General features: G+C 35.2%; 3 protein-coding genes and 1 non-coding gene across 4 annotated transcripts; 2 read left to right on the top strand and 2 right to left on the bottom strand.

The window, feature by feature from the left end:
- Nucleotides 1-106: 106 nt before the first annotated feature.
- Nucleotides 107-178, top strand: TRNAD-GUC (transfer RNA aspartic acid (anticodon GUC)). The gene has a single exon. It is a non-coding gene; the product is annotated as a tRNA-Asp (tRNA).
- Nucleotides 179-354: 176 nt separating this feature from the next.
- Nucleotides 355-1,218, top strand: LOC125223287 (uncharacterized). The gene is made up of 2 exons (XM_048126370.2): nucleotides 355-819; nucleotides 1,086-1,218. The coding sequence occupies exons 1-2, from the start codon at nucleotides 486-488 to the stop codon at nucleotides 1,100-1,102; spliced, it is 351 nt and encodes a 116-aa protein (XP_047982327.2). The 5' UTR covers nucleotides 355-485; the 3' UTR covers nucleotides 1,103-1,218.
- On the bottom strand, nucleotides 1,196-3,145 carry SIS (E3 ubiquitin-protein ligase RLIM-like protein). Its single transcript, XM_048126369.2, has 6 exons — nucleotides 2,713-3,145; nucleotides 2,321-2,402; nucleotides 2,020-2,174; nucleotides 1,701-1,764; nucleotides 1,528-1,569; nucleotides 1,196-1,439 (listed from the first exon to the last, which is right to left on the bottom strand). The coding sequence occupies exons 1-5, from the start codon at nucleotides 2,827-2,829 to the stop codon at nucleotides 1,553-1,555; spliced, it is 435 nt and encodes a 144-aa protein (XP_047982326.1). The 5' UTR covers nucleotides 2,830-3,145; the 3' UTR covers nucleotides 1,196-1,439; nucleotides 1,528-1,552.
- Nucleotides 3,146-9,344: 6,199 nt separating this feature from the next.
- LOC125217679 (proteasome inhibitor-like protein) lies at nucleotides 9,345-11,889 on the bottom strand. Its single transcript, XM_048119198.2, has 9 exons — nucleotides 11,582-11,889; nucleotides 11,268-11,439; nucleotides 11,023-11,169; nucleotides 10,699-10,782; nucleotides 10,262-10,339; nucleotides 10,133-10,164; nucleotides 9,989-10,052; nucleotides 9,829-9,906; nucleotides 9,345-9,649 (listed from the first exon to the last, which is right to left on the bottom strand). Exons 1-9 carry the CDS (start codon nucleotides 11,754-11,756, stop codon nucleotides 9,577-9,579), a joined length of 903 nt encoding a protein of 300 aa, XP_047975155.1. The 5' UTR covers nucleotides 11,757-11,889; the 3' UTR covers nucleotides 9,345-9,576.
- Between the last annotated feature and the right edge of the window lie 4,448 nt (nucleotides 11,890-16,337).

The following is a 16,337-nucleotide window of genomic DNA, read 5'->3' as shown; positions in this document are numbered from 1 at the left end:
AGCCAAAGGATATCATGCTTCTTTACATGAAACATAATACTATTTGAACTACGCCTTAAAACACTAGAATGGATAGATTAAATATTAATGAAGTTACATTCAACTTGTCGTTGTAGTATAGTGGTAAGTATTCCCGCCTGTCACGCGGGTGACCCGGGTTCGATCCCCGGCAACGGCGTTTGTTTTTTATTTTTTTCCTGTTAGTACAAAAAAGTAAAATAAAAATGTGGTGGTGGTTAGGTTACTAGAGAGAGACCAATTTTGAGTTGGGTGGTTGAGTCACCCAAATACCCACACACAATTCAACACCAATGCAATTCAAACAAACCATAATCATTCAATGCTTACTCACTTACTTAGTGCTTCTCACTTTCCTCTTTTCAAATTTCACACCACGCAACCCTCTCCTCTCTTCTATAAAATAAAAAACCCATGAAATCTCCTCCGACATCAAAACTCACCAACATTTCCATTTTACAAAAGCAATGTCTCTTCTCTTCAAGGTTGTTTGTCTCGTGGCCTTGCTCCTCGCCGCTGCAGGCCTCGGCACCGAGGGCGCAGGTGGCACGTGCGGCAAACTGTCCCCGGACAAAGTGGCCGTGCAGCTGGCGCCCTGCGCAGTCCCCGGGCGCGACCCGAAGGCCGTGGTGTCGAGCAGCTGCTGCCTCCAAGTGAAGAGGATTGGGAGGAATCCTAAATGCCTCTGTGCCGTTCTACTCTCGGCCACGGCCAAGGCCTCCGGTGTCAAACCCGCCGTGGCCATCACCATCCCGAAACGCTGCCGTATTGCTAACCGCCCCGTCGGCTTCAAGTGTGGACGTAAGTAGTCATGATCAACTGCTAACTAATTCCCAATACAAAGACATAACTTTATCAATACAACATGTAAAGTTAAATATCAACACAAAGATTTATATAAGTCTTATGTTGATATAATTATATCTTTGTATTAATAATTTTAACATACAAAATTGAGATTCTAATTTGAAAATTAATTAGCATTTTAATGTGAACCTTTGAGAGTTTGAAACTACATATATATGGTTAATTTGTTTAATATTATTCGTATGTGTTTGGTTTTGCAGCTTACAGCTTGCCTTGAAATGGAGTCAATAATTGCATAATCGGATAATAATGTATTGACTGCGAGTTTATTACTTGTGTAATTGCTACTTTGTGTTACTAATATAACAAATAATTGAACTTCCTCTTTCATTATCTTGCATATCACAAAAAGGACAAATTATAGTACTCCACTACTACAATATGAGATTTATGTATTTATAGTTCCCCGATCAAGAAAAGGGAACAAATGAAGTTTACTTGGCTACAGTGACAAAATATTGACTGTGGCTAAGAGAGGCTGGCGTTTTGATATAATAACTGTCACCAGACACTGGTTTCTTCATTATAAGGAGCACTGCTTAATATATTTATGCCTGCAGAGAAGACCAAAAATAAAAGTTATGATAATCATACAGAGGTTGCAATCATCTATCAAGAATGAGTTAAAGTATGATTATTTACCTTAATAAGTACATCTATTTAGATCTTAATAGTAAAGAGATCCTGCCAAAAAAATAGTCAATATGATGCATTCATAAAATAAATTTAGAACATTCCATCAATGGATTCCATCTTATCTTTAGATACTAAGTACTAGATTGCATATTTTATCACATTGCGCAAAATAAACGCACCCTGCCACCAATTCCCTCGTGAAGCACTGCCCGAGTCGTCTTCTCCTCCGTTATCTTTGTTGAACTATGACAAACAATGTTCAATGCATTAGATTCATTAGATTATGGGATTGCAAAACCACAACAAAGAGAAAGGCCCATGGAAGTAAATTTGGGAGATCATTTTAAGCTTTGGAATCATGTCTCACAAAACATAATTGACCCCAAATCATACATATAAATGATCAAAACATGCTTCACAGCAACAATAATTTGATCTAGTTAGTGAAGAGACATCAACAACAAAATACTAATTCAGGTAGTGAGCATGGTTACTCACACTAGTCCCGGGATTCTGAGCAGACTCGGGGCGAGAATAAACATCTTGACCACCGTAGTATATTGAGGAGCTGTAGTGAAAGGGCTGCACCTTCTCATCCGTATAATACGAGACATCGTCCTTCCTCTGGTTTTGCCCTCCTACAGCATTTCTATCTGGATTTAAATTCACACAAGTCAAGTCACATTAAACTAAAATCTTTTCAATACCAGCCAGCTGCATGTCTAAAGCTTTCACTAGCATAAATTGTGATTAAATATTAATCATCACCTCATGTGATTGATTAGGAATATATATATACCTGCAACACCATTCTTTCCAGTCCAAGTTGGATTTCCAGATATAATCTTCTTGTCTGTTCCAGAATACTCTTGTCCCACAACCTACACATATGATCATAAATCATAATCAGGATGCAAATCAATGTCTGAAAACTAAGTAAAATCATGACAACAAGTATTTTTACTCTTCAAAATCAAGAAATCTCCAACATCCACCTTTTCCTTGTATGGTTTGAACCAAAAGGGGTGTGAACACAAACTCAATTGTTAGTTCCCAATTTGAAACATATAGGAAATCCATTACAAAAGTGACATGCAATGCAAAAACACATAACAATCTAATAAAAACAAACCATAAAAAATCTAAAATTGGTCGGAATTGAAGAGAGAAGTGTGAGACAAATTTGATCACCTTTGGAGGCGGCGGAAACATGGAACCAAAAATCCCAGAAGAAGAAGAAGAAGAAGAATCCTTGGCCCCAAAGAGATCAGAGGCAAGTGAAGAGCTGGTTTGCTTTCCTCCTTCCATTTTCGCTCTGTTTCAATCTTAATCTGAAATTGAGAAAACGAGAAAACCCTCCACTATTATATGCAAGAAGCAGACGTAACTGCCCACAATCTTTCCCCACAAACAAACAGAAACCAGAAGAAAAAGCGAAATCGGTTGCGGAAAAGGGAAAACAAAAAAGCCAAATAAATAAAATAAAAAAACGAAATGGGCAGTGAAAGGAAAAAACAGAGCAAGGCACGTGAATGTCTCTCTGAGTGTGATGGAGTATTAATTAAAATTGAAATGAAGAGTTAATTGAAATGAATTGTGTGTATCTTCATCGCCGACGTTGTCTGCAATTAATTAATTTAATCATAAAAGAAGTCTCCTTTCGGTTAAAAAATGAAAATTCAGTTTAGGTATTCAGTTTCAGTTACTCATCGGGGTTGTAGTCTAACGAGATTGCGACACGTGGCGAAGACAATGCCAGATGTGGGTCCGCTTATTCCAACTCCCAGCCTTTCACTGCCACGAATACCCAGTGGATAATAACGATTACTCATTTTATTTTTTATTGTTTTATGTTTTTACCTCATCGTACTGTCGCTTTCTTGCAAACACACTTCTGACACTTTTATCGGATTCACACTATATATTTATTAAAATTAATCGTATGTGTGTCATTTCTTCTTCTTCTTCTTTACAACCGCCTTAATTATTTAACAGCCTTAGTTCAACAATGATTAATTTTATCAAACGAGATAATTTAATTAAAAATTTATTTTTTAATTATTAGTTATAAATATGCGGACGGTTAATGTCGAACTAATTTTAAAGATATCACATGTAATTCATTTTCCTAATTTAGTGAAGAAAATAAATCAAGCAGATTCCTTCATTTTATACGAGCTTTATTATTAAATCATTTTACTTTATTACATAAAGATTGAACTAAAATAAATTATTCCCTCTAGTTGAGTCATTTAATATTTTAATACGCTCAATAGTAATATATTTATTTCCCTTTTTAATGAAAGGTAACAAATTTCCCGTTACTTATTTTAACACTCTCTCTACTTTTTTTAATTTTCTATTTTATTAATTCTTTTACTTGACTCATTTTAACATAATTTTTCTTAAATCGCGGATTGAAAAGAAATACCTCCACTATCACAGACGGAGGGTATATATTTTAATTCGAAGGTTCTGCACTAAAATTAGTTTTGCCTATCGCACAACACCGATATTGCATTACTAGAGAAGCACCATATGATATGGTTCAGTGTATGTGGTCGAATCGAATACTGCATTTTTGCGAAACAACCACCGAAAGGCAATGGACTTATCGACAGTTATCTTGTTGTAATTTGTTGCAAGCATTGACTGCTACAACATAAAAGGACACTATTGGCATCAAATATTGGAAAATACATTAAATTTCTAGTACAGTCAAATTTAAGAGCATGGTCTTATCTCTTTATCTTGTCGGTCAAAGCATACCGATTTGGTCTTCTTCAATCTCCCTCTATCCCATCCCATGTTATCTAAAGCGTTTCTTTTTTAGCAAAATTTTTGTTAAGATTATAATGCATTAAACAATTAATACTAAAAAGGTAGAAAATGGGAAAAGAGAGATAAGCGATGAGAATGAAATATTAAAATTGAAGACTAAAATCTCTTAAAACTAAAAATGGCAAAAAGTTCAAAAATAGTGGAAAATACCTCAAATATAATTTCTGTAGTTCTCTCTTTATTCTATTAGTATTTCTAGATTAATAACATACTCACAAATCTGTGAAGATGCCCCTAGTTTTTTTCTCATAAATTTGTCTGGTTAATACTGTTGTAGCGTGTTTATAGCCAGGTTCACCAAGGAGAGCAATGCCAATATATATCTCTTAGTATTTGGGTGTTGGGATATGGAATATGGAGTATAATACTAATATTTGTCTCTCACAAATAGTGAGCATAAATACCAAACATGTATAGACAATATTTTGATCTCTATTTTGTTTTTTCCTATCAATTACTGTCGTGCATACTTAGATATCATTAACATAGAGTTGAAAATATATGGATGATAGTATTCAGAAAGCGATTGATGGATGATTCATTTGAAACTGCAACTTTATTAATATTGAATTGAATTTCTACCGGCATATCGCATATGTATATTATCTAGAGAGAGTGAGATGAAATCTAAATTCTAAACTAGAAGAAACGGTGGGATTGGAGAAAATCTTATCCCCAAAGGAAAGTAGGATTTGAAGATGTTTGGCTTTCAACATTCGGTAAAGTTCGATGAATTTCGGCAGCAAAGAACAAATATTTGGATAACCTTTTTTGGAATGAATTTCATTGGACATACATATTTCAATTTGACTATATATTCTTTATAGTTTATGATGAAGAAAATTGGTAGTACTACCTAGCTTCCATTCATAATTATTGATATAATTACTTTCACGCATTGTATTAATAGATTCGGGCTTATTTGCGACAACTTGGTAAGAGCTAAATAAGAACTTATGATTTTAGATCATTTTAACTAAATTAACAATCCAAAGAAAATTGGTTGGGCCCTTTCATTTGTATCCTCCCATTATGAAAACAGGTCACTTTTGAGTTTGTTTGAAAATTGTGGTTTCTGATTTTGATATCTACATATTGGTGACTCGTTTGAAGCATCATTGGTATTGTGAGAGCCTGAGAGGGAAAAAAAACTCAATCCAGATCATATAACAAGTCGGAACTAGATATCAATGAGGAACGAAAGAGAGAATGGACATGTTATGAAATGGAGTTATATAATAAGAATCTGTTTGGTAGCTATGTTAGAGCAAGTTACAAACTCTTATCTACTTTTAATCACGCGTTTTGTAAGTACTTGTATTGGACTAAGTGAATACCCATGTTATTTTTATGGTCGAAGAATTTCACATTAGCATAAACCATGATCATTATCATAACTAGTCGTAACATGGATAATCTAGCAAAGAAGCGGTAGGTAAATTATATTTAGACCACTAAATAAGAAGGGGAGTTGATGGTTAGAGCAGTGTCTGTTTTATGTTAGTCCACATGTTATGTCTTTGTCTATTGCCCATGCTCCAGGATAATCTCTATACACTACTCGTTCGTTTTAATAATATAAGTAACACAATTTATTTACAATTTATTTAAAATTTGCATATTTGAGCATGCTCTTTGCTCTTTGTATGTGAGGAGTTTTTGCATAACACATGAACTTTTTTAGATTGTTTCTGATTTTGCGCATGACTTTAATTCTTTTACTGTTCTTATACTATGATTTTATTTCTATAAAATTGGTCGCGATTTATTCTCGTCGCATTACCACATGAGATCGTGAGAACATCACAATATATGTCAAAATTTAAGTTATCACATTTTTAAGTTTATAAGAAAAATATAAATGCCTCAAAATTCATGTAATTTATGCCAATCATCTCTTGCATGTCAACCTTCAAGTATAGTAGCAGAATTACGTACCCAAGATTTTTTTGAGGTGTGCAGAAGCAGTAATTTTTTAAGCAATTAATTAAGTCTAAAGAAATCTACATTTCGAGGTTATTTAATAGATGGGATAACATTAAAATGGATATGATAATAATATGGTTGATAGTAAAGATAAGAATAAGATAGATATGATAATGGTTATTTGGCAGATAAGATTCAAAATCACAATAGTAGTATAAGTTAGATATTTGGAAACAGATATAGTAGTATTATTTTGTAAAGCAAATAATATGATTAGCTCAATTATTATCTTAGCTTATAAATCGTAACAAACGAAGCCAATTAATATGTAGGGTTTAGCTCTCACTTCTCCACTCATACATTAAAATGGATGAGTAACGTCTACATCACTTTTACTCTGTAGTGCCAAATTACTGATTTGATAACTCTAGGACCACACAAATTTAGATCCATGCAATTACAAAGCGATTCAGATTTCTAAATCATCTAAATACATATAATCGTCAACAAATTAAATAGTTATTGGAAAGTGGTGTTAAAAGAATGATTGATTGTTGAAAACATAATGTTAATCATAATAATGCATAACGAATGATTGATAGTCATAGTAATGTGTGTCGTATAATATGTACTATGGCGCATAAATTAACCAAATTATATAATCACCGTCGATGGAATAACATTATTGTCACAATTGGGGCAATAAATATCTTCAATTTAATCCTTATCTTAATCTGGTGGTCTCTGTCCTATTTCAGTCTGTGGGCAAAAATGTTTCCCTCACATATCTTCTACAACAAAAGCACTCCGATCATTAGTTTAGTCGTGTGGGGTAACACATGGAATTAAAGAAAGATATAGAAGTAGAACTAGTTGGAATTTTTACTATAAATGAGATCACGACGATTTTCCTATTCTGGAATCATAAAACTATATCACACATTGAATTATTCATCTGTGTGATAGTACAATTTCTAAATTATTAGTACTACCATAAATCATAGACAGTTAGTAGTTCAGATTATGTACATGGGAAAGACATGTTTTATAATTATTTGAGTTTCCCCCACATATATTTCCAATTATCTAAATTCCTTCCTTTTCGAAGTCAAAAGACGGGAATCAATGAAATATCTCTTGGATTAAAAGAGTTATTTCCTAATAATTGTTGTACCTCACAAGTCACTTTATTTGGTTGACTAACTGTAACGGTTGAGTTCTTGGATTTCCGAAAGTGTAAAAAAGATGTGTTCTAAATCATTACTATTTGACTCAGACCCGTTCAAGGTATTTATTGTTTGTTGATACGGAGAAAGTCGGGAAAAACCTCTAAAATTATTTCAATAGTGAACCTTGGACATATAACAGTTCTGAATCAAATCTCTTTAGAAAAAACATCTTTTGTCTCATGGTAGCCTGCTCCAGTCCCCTTACGTAACTTTCATTATCAGGTTAGCCATACACTTACATGTTTCTAGCCATTCACATGGCATCATCAAATGAAACAAGTCTTAGTTAAGACCCCGGATGGTCAAGTAGAATTGGCGCATTCCAAGAATTTGGGGATCCGACTACAACAAGACATGCAATCTGATAAAGCCACTTTGGCATTTTTTCCTTTTATATATATATATTTTTTTTTTTTTTGCGAGATTTTACATCGAGTATACCAGAGTGAATTTCATAATTTGATTTTTTCTAATGGAGTTTTTTTTTTCTTTTTCTGTACAACTAAGATAACCCTACTTATTTATACATCAACAGAAACAAGGGTGGCTGAAGCCCCCATCAACCGATGTTAGTTCAAATTTTTATGAAATCGTTAGATATTATATGTGAAATGTGTGGAAAATTACTCATCAATAAATTGAATCCTAAAAATATTGTCTTTTCAATATTTTGAACTCGATATATATCTAAAGAGAGTTTAAAAAGGGGTAAATTGATTAATGTTGTAAAACGAATCTCCATAGCCCAACTATCTAGGCCCGTTTACGAGCGACGTGGGATTGCTCTTGATTTTTTTCTTTTCTAACCTCCTCTACTACAAAATGTCATTTATATTTATCAACAGCCCGTAAACCCTGATTACTTGGTGCACATTATTGAGAGTGTTGATTTAATATGCAAGAATTTATATTTCAAATATCAAATGTATAAATACTCTTTGTTAAAATCTTCAAATTTGGTCCACGTCGACTTAGTGATAATTATATCTTATCTATATAAGAATGGATAGCTCTCCCACCTTTTAAAAGGGTGAATCAATTCATTTCTAGTACTCTCTTTGTCCTCCACTAAATACCTTATTTTATCATTTTGAAATATTAGTCATTACATATCTCATTTCACTAAATTATTTCATTTATATTTTTATTAACTTTCTCCCTCAGTTCCTCACGCTCCTTATTGCATAAACATGAGTAGATGGCAAACATGAGTAGATGGCTACCGGAAGAAGTGGGAGTATTAGCTATGAAGAGTACTTCCATGTTACGGAAAAAATAAATAATTATAATCTCCAAAGAAAAATAAAAATATCTCTATTCTCTGGGAAATTATTGCATAACTCCGTCATGTAGAGTATTTATAGCATGATAACACAAACTCTGTTACACAATATATTTGCACGAGATCTAAAATTTACGATTTGAAGCCAATATAATCGTCGGAGCAAATTCTTCAAAAATTAATACTCCGTTAATAGTTAATAACATCATAACGATATCATTTTAATGCACAGAAATTCTACTCCTGATTTGTTATACTATTGCTTTCAATTTCGGTCCTAATTTCTTTTAAGAAAAAGTCAGATGAATAAAAGTTCATGTATTTGGATTTAAAACTTTTTCAAGAAAAATGAATATTTATACACAAATACTCATTCAAAATAGCATGTGGCCGCCATAGTCTACCTAAAAGATAAAAATAATATAATACTAATATCCTCATGAAGTAATAAGTACGAATACCATCCCTTACATAATTTGGTAAAAAAATCCTATTTTTCCACTAAATCAATACAAGAATAAAGGATAGAGAGAAACAAGACAATCTTGAAAATAGAAGGGAACAACAAAACTAAAAATCAAGTCTACCAAACAAGAGCAGAAAATGTTATTATACTGGTGTCTAGCAACAATACCAACTAAACAAAAAGCACCCATTTTATTGCTATATACTATACCACATAAGGCATCATGCTTCAAATTTAGACGGTATAACAAAAACTAATGTTATTAAAGCAGAAATGACATTTCCTCTCCTGTAATTTTTGCCTGGTTGTTCCTATATAAAATCCGAGCCGTTGTGGAAGTGCTCCAAGTCTGGATGCAATCCTCCTCCAGATCTTGGTGGATTTCTGGATACATTCATGTTAGTATGCAGCATGCGTGTTAGGAATGTCCATAGTGTCACATATACATCATATTACACTAGTATTTAATCGTCAAGAGAGGAAAAATTTAAACTATGGGGAAATATAGTCATGGACAGTTTTGACTCATTACTAAACTAGACAACGAAAGTAGTGTTAACTACCTGGCAAATCGACCAGGCTCAAATCCAGGTACATCAGGAGGTCCAAAAGGATCAAAGCGGGCACCAGGGGGTACACCTCTGTTCAGAAAATACACGTGTTAGCCCATCAAAGAATACATACTACTATCATATAAGCAAGCTGTCGAGAGACAATACTCACGGTAGACCACCGGGAAATCCAGGGCCACGAGTTCGATCCCCAAAGAACCTCGGATCATCAGGACCTGCAAACAAACGATGAAAAGTTAAGACAGCAGAATAAGCTATTTCCAATTAGACTTTGCAATCGACACCAGACACATACCCACCAACATGCTTCCACCTCCAAAATCACCCCTGCAAGAAGTTGGAATGAATGTTACCAATAAATGCAAAACTCAATTTCATGCACAAGAACTCGAAAGTATCTCGATATGGCAATGAATAGTCAAACCTGGATGGGTACATTCCAGCCCCTGGGCCAGGAAAGAGGTCACTGCCGCCAAAACCAGGAATTGGTGGAACAACGTATCTGCATAGTTATATGCAGTAGTCTAGTAAGTATTGTAACCACCATAAAATTTATCATTTTGTAGTGCATCCAGTTCCATCTTGCTACTTAAGCAAAGGGAAAGTAAAAGTGGTTGTCCTAAAATTATGCAACTACTTGTTTCTGTGGAGTACATTCACTGTAGCCTCAGGAGAGACAATTATATACGGTCTTCAAGAATAAAGCAAATGTCCCCTGGAGGATCTAAAGTACGTAATTCAGATCATTTAAAGATATTGGGGGAAGCGACTGTATGAGGTTAACCAAAGTGCTTATCAAATATCCTACCATCGAACATCATATAGGCTAGAACGCCATCACAAGGGGATAAGGAGAATTACCCAGGATGTAAGGGCGTGTAAGGGTCTTCCGTGTCAGGTCCTACCCTGAGCGGATCTCTTTCTTCTCTTACATTTGCCTCTGTACTGCAATTCACATAACAAACCAACTTAAGAAACGGATACATGAGGCCTAAAATAAACTAGAGTAAGATTATACAGAGAAAGTAAAACAGCACAGAAGGAATACAGATACCAACAACCACCAGACATCTCTTATAAATACCAAGTGTAGCACACATGAAATGAGCAATGCTCCGGCATGGCCACTACCACAGTAACATTAGAACCAAGTAAATAGCAATGATCAAACAACATAGTAAGTACCTAGAGCTTTTCGCTGACGAGCTAGAAGCCGAAGCAGCATCCAGTTTGTTTAAGATTTCCTTATTAACATTCTCTACCAGCTTCCCCAAATTCTTGAACTGTGAACCATAATTGTTCCCGGCATCCTCTTGGACATACTCGCCAGCACTACAAACCGATATACTAATGAGCCAACCGCCTCGGAAAAGCCCTTAATATGTAAGCAAAGATAATACTATGAAAGCTCTTATACTTATTCAACTTACTCCAGTTCAAGATGCAGAGGCTCGGAGCCTCCTTCCTTAAGAACATCAACAATCAATTTATCATTCATCATAAGGCACTTCACGAGCACCTTTTTTGAACCCTTCTCCGGGTTTGAGTACACGAACGCATAATTATCTTCGACATCGTTCCAACCATCCATCCCAACTTCATCTGCGCGAAATCACATCCACAGCATAAAACAAATTGAACACATAGTTATTGGGGGAAATAGCATTCCAAATCCAAAACAACGCGTTCTCAATTTATCAGCGATCGGAAAAAACCCTAAAATAGTGAAATTCCCGTAAATTACCTTTACAGGATACGGAGAGAGCGTCGTCGGTGAAAGCGGGAGCACCGGTGGCGTGGAGGACGTATCCGGTGGCAACAAAGGAGGCGTGGACGGCGTAGGCTGCCTTATCAAAGGCGGTGCGGAATTGTGGCCGCGCCGCCCGTATCACAGCCAAAATCGACTGTTCAGTAGCCATGAAAAGGGTTTCGTAGTGCTTACTCTGTAGATTTTGGGTGGTGTTGCTAAATACTTGGCCTACTTTCTTTCTTCTTCTTCAAGTCTAACAAATTTTAGATGAAATTAAAGTTAAATCTATCAATATAAAGAGAGGCGCAGGTTTGAATACAGATCCACTCCAGGTTTTAATTTGGTTTGGACTATTAATATACATTACTTTTAATATTACACTATATGTTTCGAATTATATTTTTACTAATTAATTGAATTATATATGGAGTAAGTATTATTTTTCCTTCTATTAGATTCAAAATTGAATTTGTGCTAAAGAGTTTAATTTGTCTTACATTTGGGTTAAAAAATGAATTTATATTCATTATTGTAATGTCTCTTCTTTGAATTAAAAGACAACACAAATATGTACTCTTTCCAATTATTATCCTATATTTTAATTAGTCTTCAATTAGTTAAATAACACTCCTATGTTTATAGCATAAATTATGGAATTAGATGAATTATAAATATTTAAATTTAATCTAAACTTATAAAGTTTGTATGGCTTCTTATAATATGAATAGTAGTGTAAATTGTCACACTATTCAAAATAAACAAAATGCATAATATGATGTTGTCATTTTAAGTGATAATTTACTTTTATACTTATATATGGCAAGAAATAGAAAAATTTGTCTTTTTTCAATATTAAAAATGGATGAGGTATTTGACATGCATGCCAAGTTATGCAATAGTCTGATATTACAAATAAGAAAAAAGTACTATTAGTTAACTATGAGATTACCAAATTTGTATTAAAAATTATACTACAACTGAACAAATATTTTATTAAAATGAACGATACACTTCAACTTTTTTTAAAATATGATATTTTTGTCTTGTATATACTCATATTCATCTTTTCCTCTAAATTACATATTTCTTTTTTTCGAAATGTTCCAATCTAATTAAAACATTTCCTAAAATGAAAATATTATTATTTCCACTTAAGAGCATCCACATCGGTGCTTAACGGCAAGAGCAGGAGTCGGCCGTCGGCACAGACATGCTCTTGCCGAAGAGCAGGCGACGTGGCGGCTCTGGTTGGGCGGTGACGCCCAATCACCCCCTGCGCGATTGGGTGTCGTTTTTATACCGTTAAATTTATTTTTAAAAGGAAATTGTAAAAAACTGAAAATAATCCAAAAAAAAAAAATTGGATTCCCAAAAATGTACCTGTTTTTCGACCATTTTTTTTTCAATATTTTTATCCCAAAATCATCTATAAATACCCACATTCATCATCCATTTTTTTACATCAAATTATCTCTCACTCATGAATTTTATGAATTTAATTATGTTCTTTTAAATTTTTTAGTAATTTGTAATAGTATTTCTGATATTTTTAATGCATTTGAATGTTGTGGAAATGTTTTTAGCAATTGAAATATTTAAATTGAATAATAGAATGGTGAGACTCATGAATAGTGTAAGAGCATGCTTTGCGGAAGAGCACGAGTGTGGGTGTTGTGCTCTTGCGGAAGAACGAGGAATTAAAAATGAATAAAGGTGGGTCCGGACCCATATCCGTGCTCTTGCGCAAGAGTATAGATGTGGATGCTCTTATCCTTTCTTTTACTTGATTTCTTATACATCCAACTCACAAATGGATGGAATGAGACACCTTCCACACCGAGAGTCCCAACGGGACGGGACACCCGTGGGGTCTTGACGCCGAAAGGAGGGGTCCGAGCTCCCGGCGGACTGCCATTGCGGGTGCTCTAATAAGACACACTCCAATTATGCAAAATTATTTTGTTTTACCCCACTCAATTCAGAAATTAAATTTGTATAAAATTTAATGTTGAATATGAGATACTTAAATTTAAAGTGGGATGAGACAGTACATTTCTCTTTTTGTTATTGAAGAGTCTGGTTATGTAGAGTTTAATGGTCAGCGAAAGAGTGTTCTAAAATTAATAAAGAAAACCTTGAGCTACCTGTCGTTGGGCACACAATCACTACCTTAACTCCCCCTTCAAAACCCTCAACCCACTTTAGCTAAGAAAACTAGTACAGGGAAGTAGGGATCGAATCCACAGAGATGGATGCGCAAGTAAACATGTTCAAAGACTTGGGAACTATTTTTGGCTGCTGCCATGCAATTTTTGGGGTTGAGCTTTAATTCCTAGACTTGGTAAATGAAATATTTTACTCTAACAACTAGATCTAGGCAGAGACATAAAAGCATGCATATTAACCGAAATAGAGCAAGACAATTACTAGACCGAGCGAACAGTTACCTAAATTAACCTAGACTTGAGAGAGAAAAATTAGACGTGGGGACCATTTTCTGAAAAGGCAGTGTACGATCGAAAAGCTGCAAAATAACTAACTAAAGGACTAACTAACAGCGACATCATCTTCTCCAATATTTATCACGAAACAACCAGTTAAAAACAGAGCAAAACAAAGATCGAAGCAAATTAAACGAAATAAAACCGATAGAAATGAAGAACATGTAAAACTAAAGCAGATCTACGACTACTAGACGAGGCAAAACAAGAATGCAGAACTTAAACAACTAAATGAAACGAAAACAAGCAGATCCAACCACGGGACGCTTAATACACTCCGGATCCAAGCCATCCACAACAATCAAACATTATCTCCATCTCCGATCCTCACAAGTTTACGTAGATTCAACCGATCAACAACAAATTTCTCACAAACCAACTCCAAACTCAGATCAACCAACAATAATCAGCAAATAAAACCAAAAACACCACGATAAGATAAATGAAACAAAAGTAGCGATATCCATTGCAGAGTACGAAGTATCCAACAATAATAACAAAACAGAACCGAGCCTCGAACAGCGAGGGCTCGGCGAGTACGAGAAGTAAATAGAAAAGGAAAAGATGATTGTTTCTTCGCCTCCGTGGAGACGGTGTTGCGACATTATTTAACTGAAATGTGAACCCCCGCACCAAATTCCCAGTGAGTGTGTGTGTAGAAAAGTGAAAACTAAGCTAAGAGCTGAAAAGTGATGATGCTCATGTCAAGCACATGCTCTTATTTATAGCGGACAAAGCTTCTAGACTGTTCCTGCAATCTCCATTTTGCCCTCTGATTTGATGCTCCTTAGTCTATTGGTTCTTCCTTTTCTTCCTGGGGCTAGCGGTTTCTCTACACACCTGGCTTATAAAACCTTGTTAGACCCATGAAATCACATAATTTTACCCCATAACCGATGCATGAAATTAGCCTTATCAGTTCTCTATCTATCTATACATATATAAAAGGTTTTGGGAGGTTTTGAATAACTATTTTGTGCAAGGGATGTAAATGCAATACAACAAAACTATTAAATTAGTTTTGGCAACTAATTATAGTATTATTTGACCTAAAATTAATGACCGTTACAAATAAAAATCATCCTTTTACAAATTTATGTGTGCAGTATCAAATAAAAGTTATTTTGACCTTTTTAATGCAGCATAATGCCGAATATAATGGTAATTGACGTTATTGTGCATCTTTAAATATAAAACCAAAAGGCCGGTTTCACCCAGAATATAAATCCATTAGTGGGGAGGTCGTCTGTTGTGAAACAAAGTAACAAACCACTTGATGTTCATCTCTGTCACCACCATCTGTTCGAGAATGATCTCCTCGAGTGAGGGGTACAACATGCGCAGAAGCGAGGAAAAAAATTAAAAGAAATGGAGTCTCAAACATGCATAGACGACGAACCGAGGAAAAATCGAGACAACTACGCATCAACCCCTAAATAGGGAGACATTTCTGAAGAAAGTACCGACGGTAGTGGCGTCTGATCTACGGTGGGGAACCAAATCTAAAGTAAGTACCAAAAGGTGGGAGCAGTGAGAAGGGAGTCACCTAGAAGCACATAGAGATAAATGATTGAAGAGCGAGCGGCATGGTGGATTAGTGGTGAAGTGGTGGGGTAAGAAAAGATATATCGAGAATGAATTCTAATTAGAAGTGTTGAATAATTGTGGTCTAATTTAATTGGACCTTTAGTATTTAATTAAGTATTGGGTCTGTCCCAAATTGATTAAATGCTATGGCCCAATGTTTGTGTAATGGTGGCCCAACCCAGCTTGATCCATTACTTACCCAGGCTGCACCGATGCTTGCCGTGTGGGGCTCTCACTCGGATCCTGCTTTGTACCCGTTGATTCTGTGTTGTGTTTGTTAAGTGAGAGGCTGACCTCTCACTTACCCTAATTCAACTACTCCCCTCTCTCTCTCTCACTCCAGAACTCTCTCTGCCTTCTCTCTTCTTTCTCTCTCTTGTTTTCAGGCGACTTCGCCGGTGAACTCCTCAGATCTTTGGGTTACACCGATTGATCCTTGTTTTAGTGGGTTCTATCGGTTTAGATCTTGAGTTTGGAGACTTTCTCGGTTTCCAACACCTGTGGTAGAAGCGTGTGGGGAGGTCTTTGGCCTAGTGTAGTTACTGTTGTGACCTGAGCCATATCCTTACTATTCTGTCTTAGTTGCATTTACGTGTTGTTACTTAGATCCGAAAGGATCTTGTGTTGGTTCACTAATATATCTACTTGAGTGTGCAGGTACT

Source organism: Salvia hispanica, chromosome 1 (genome assembly GCF_029641045.1).
Source record: "Salvia hispanica isolate PSC_SH4W2 chromosome 1, Shi_PSC_v1, whole genome shotgun sequence".
Taxonomy (NCBI): Eukaryota; Viridiplantae; Streptophyta; class Magnoliopsida; order Lamiales; family Lamiaceae; genus Salvia; species Salvia hispanica.
This window is presented reverse-complemented; position numbering and strand designations above follow the sequence as displayed.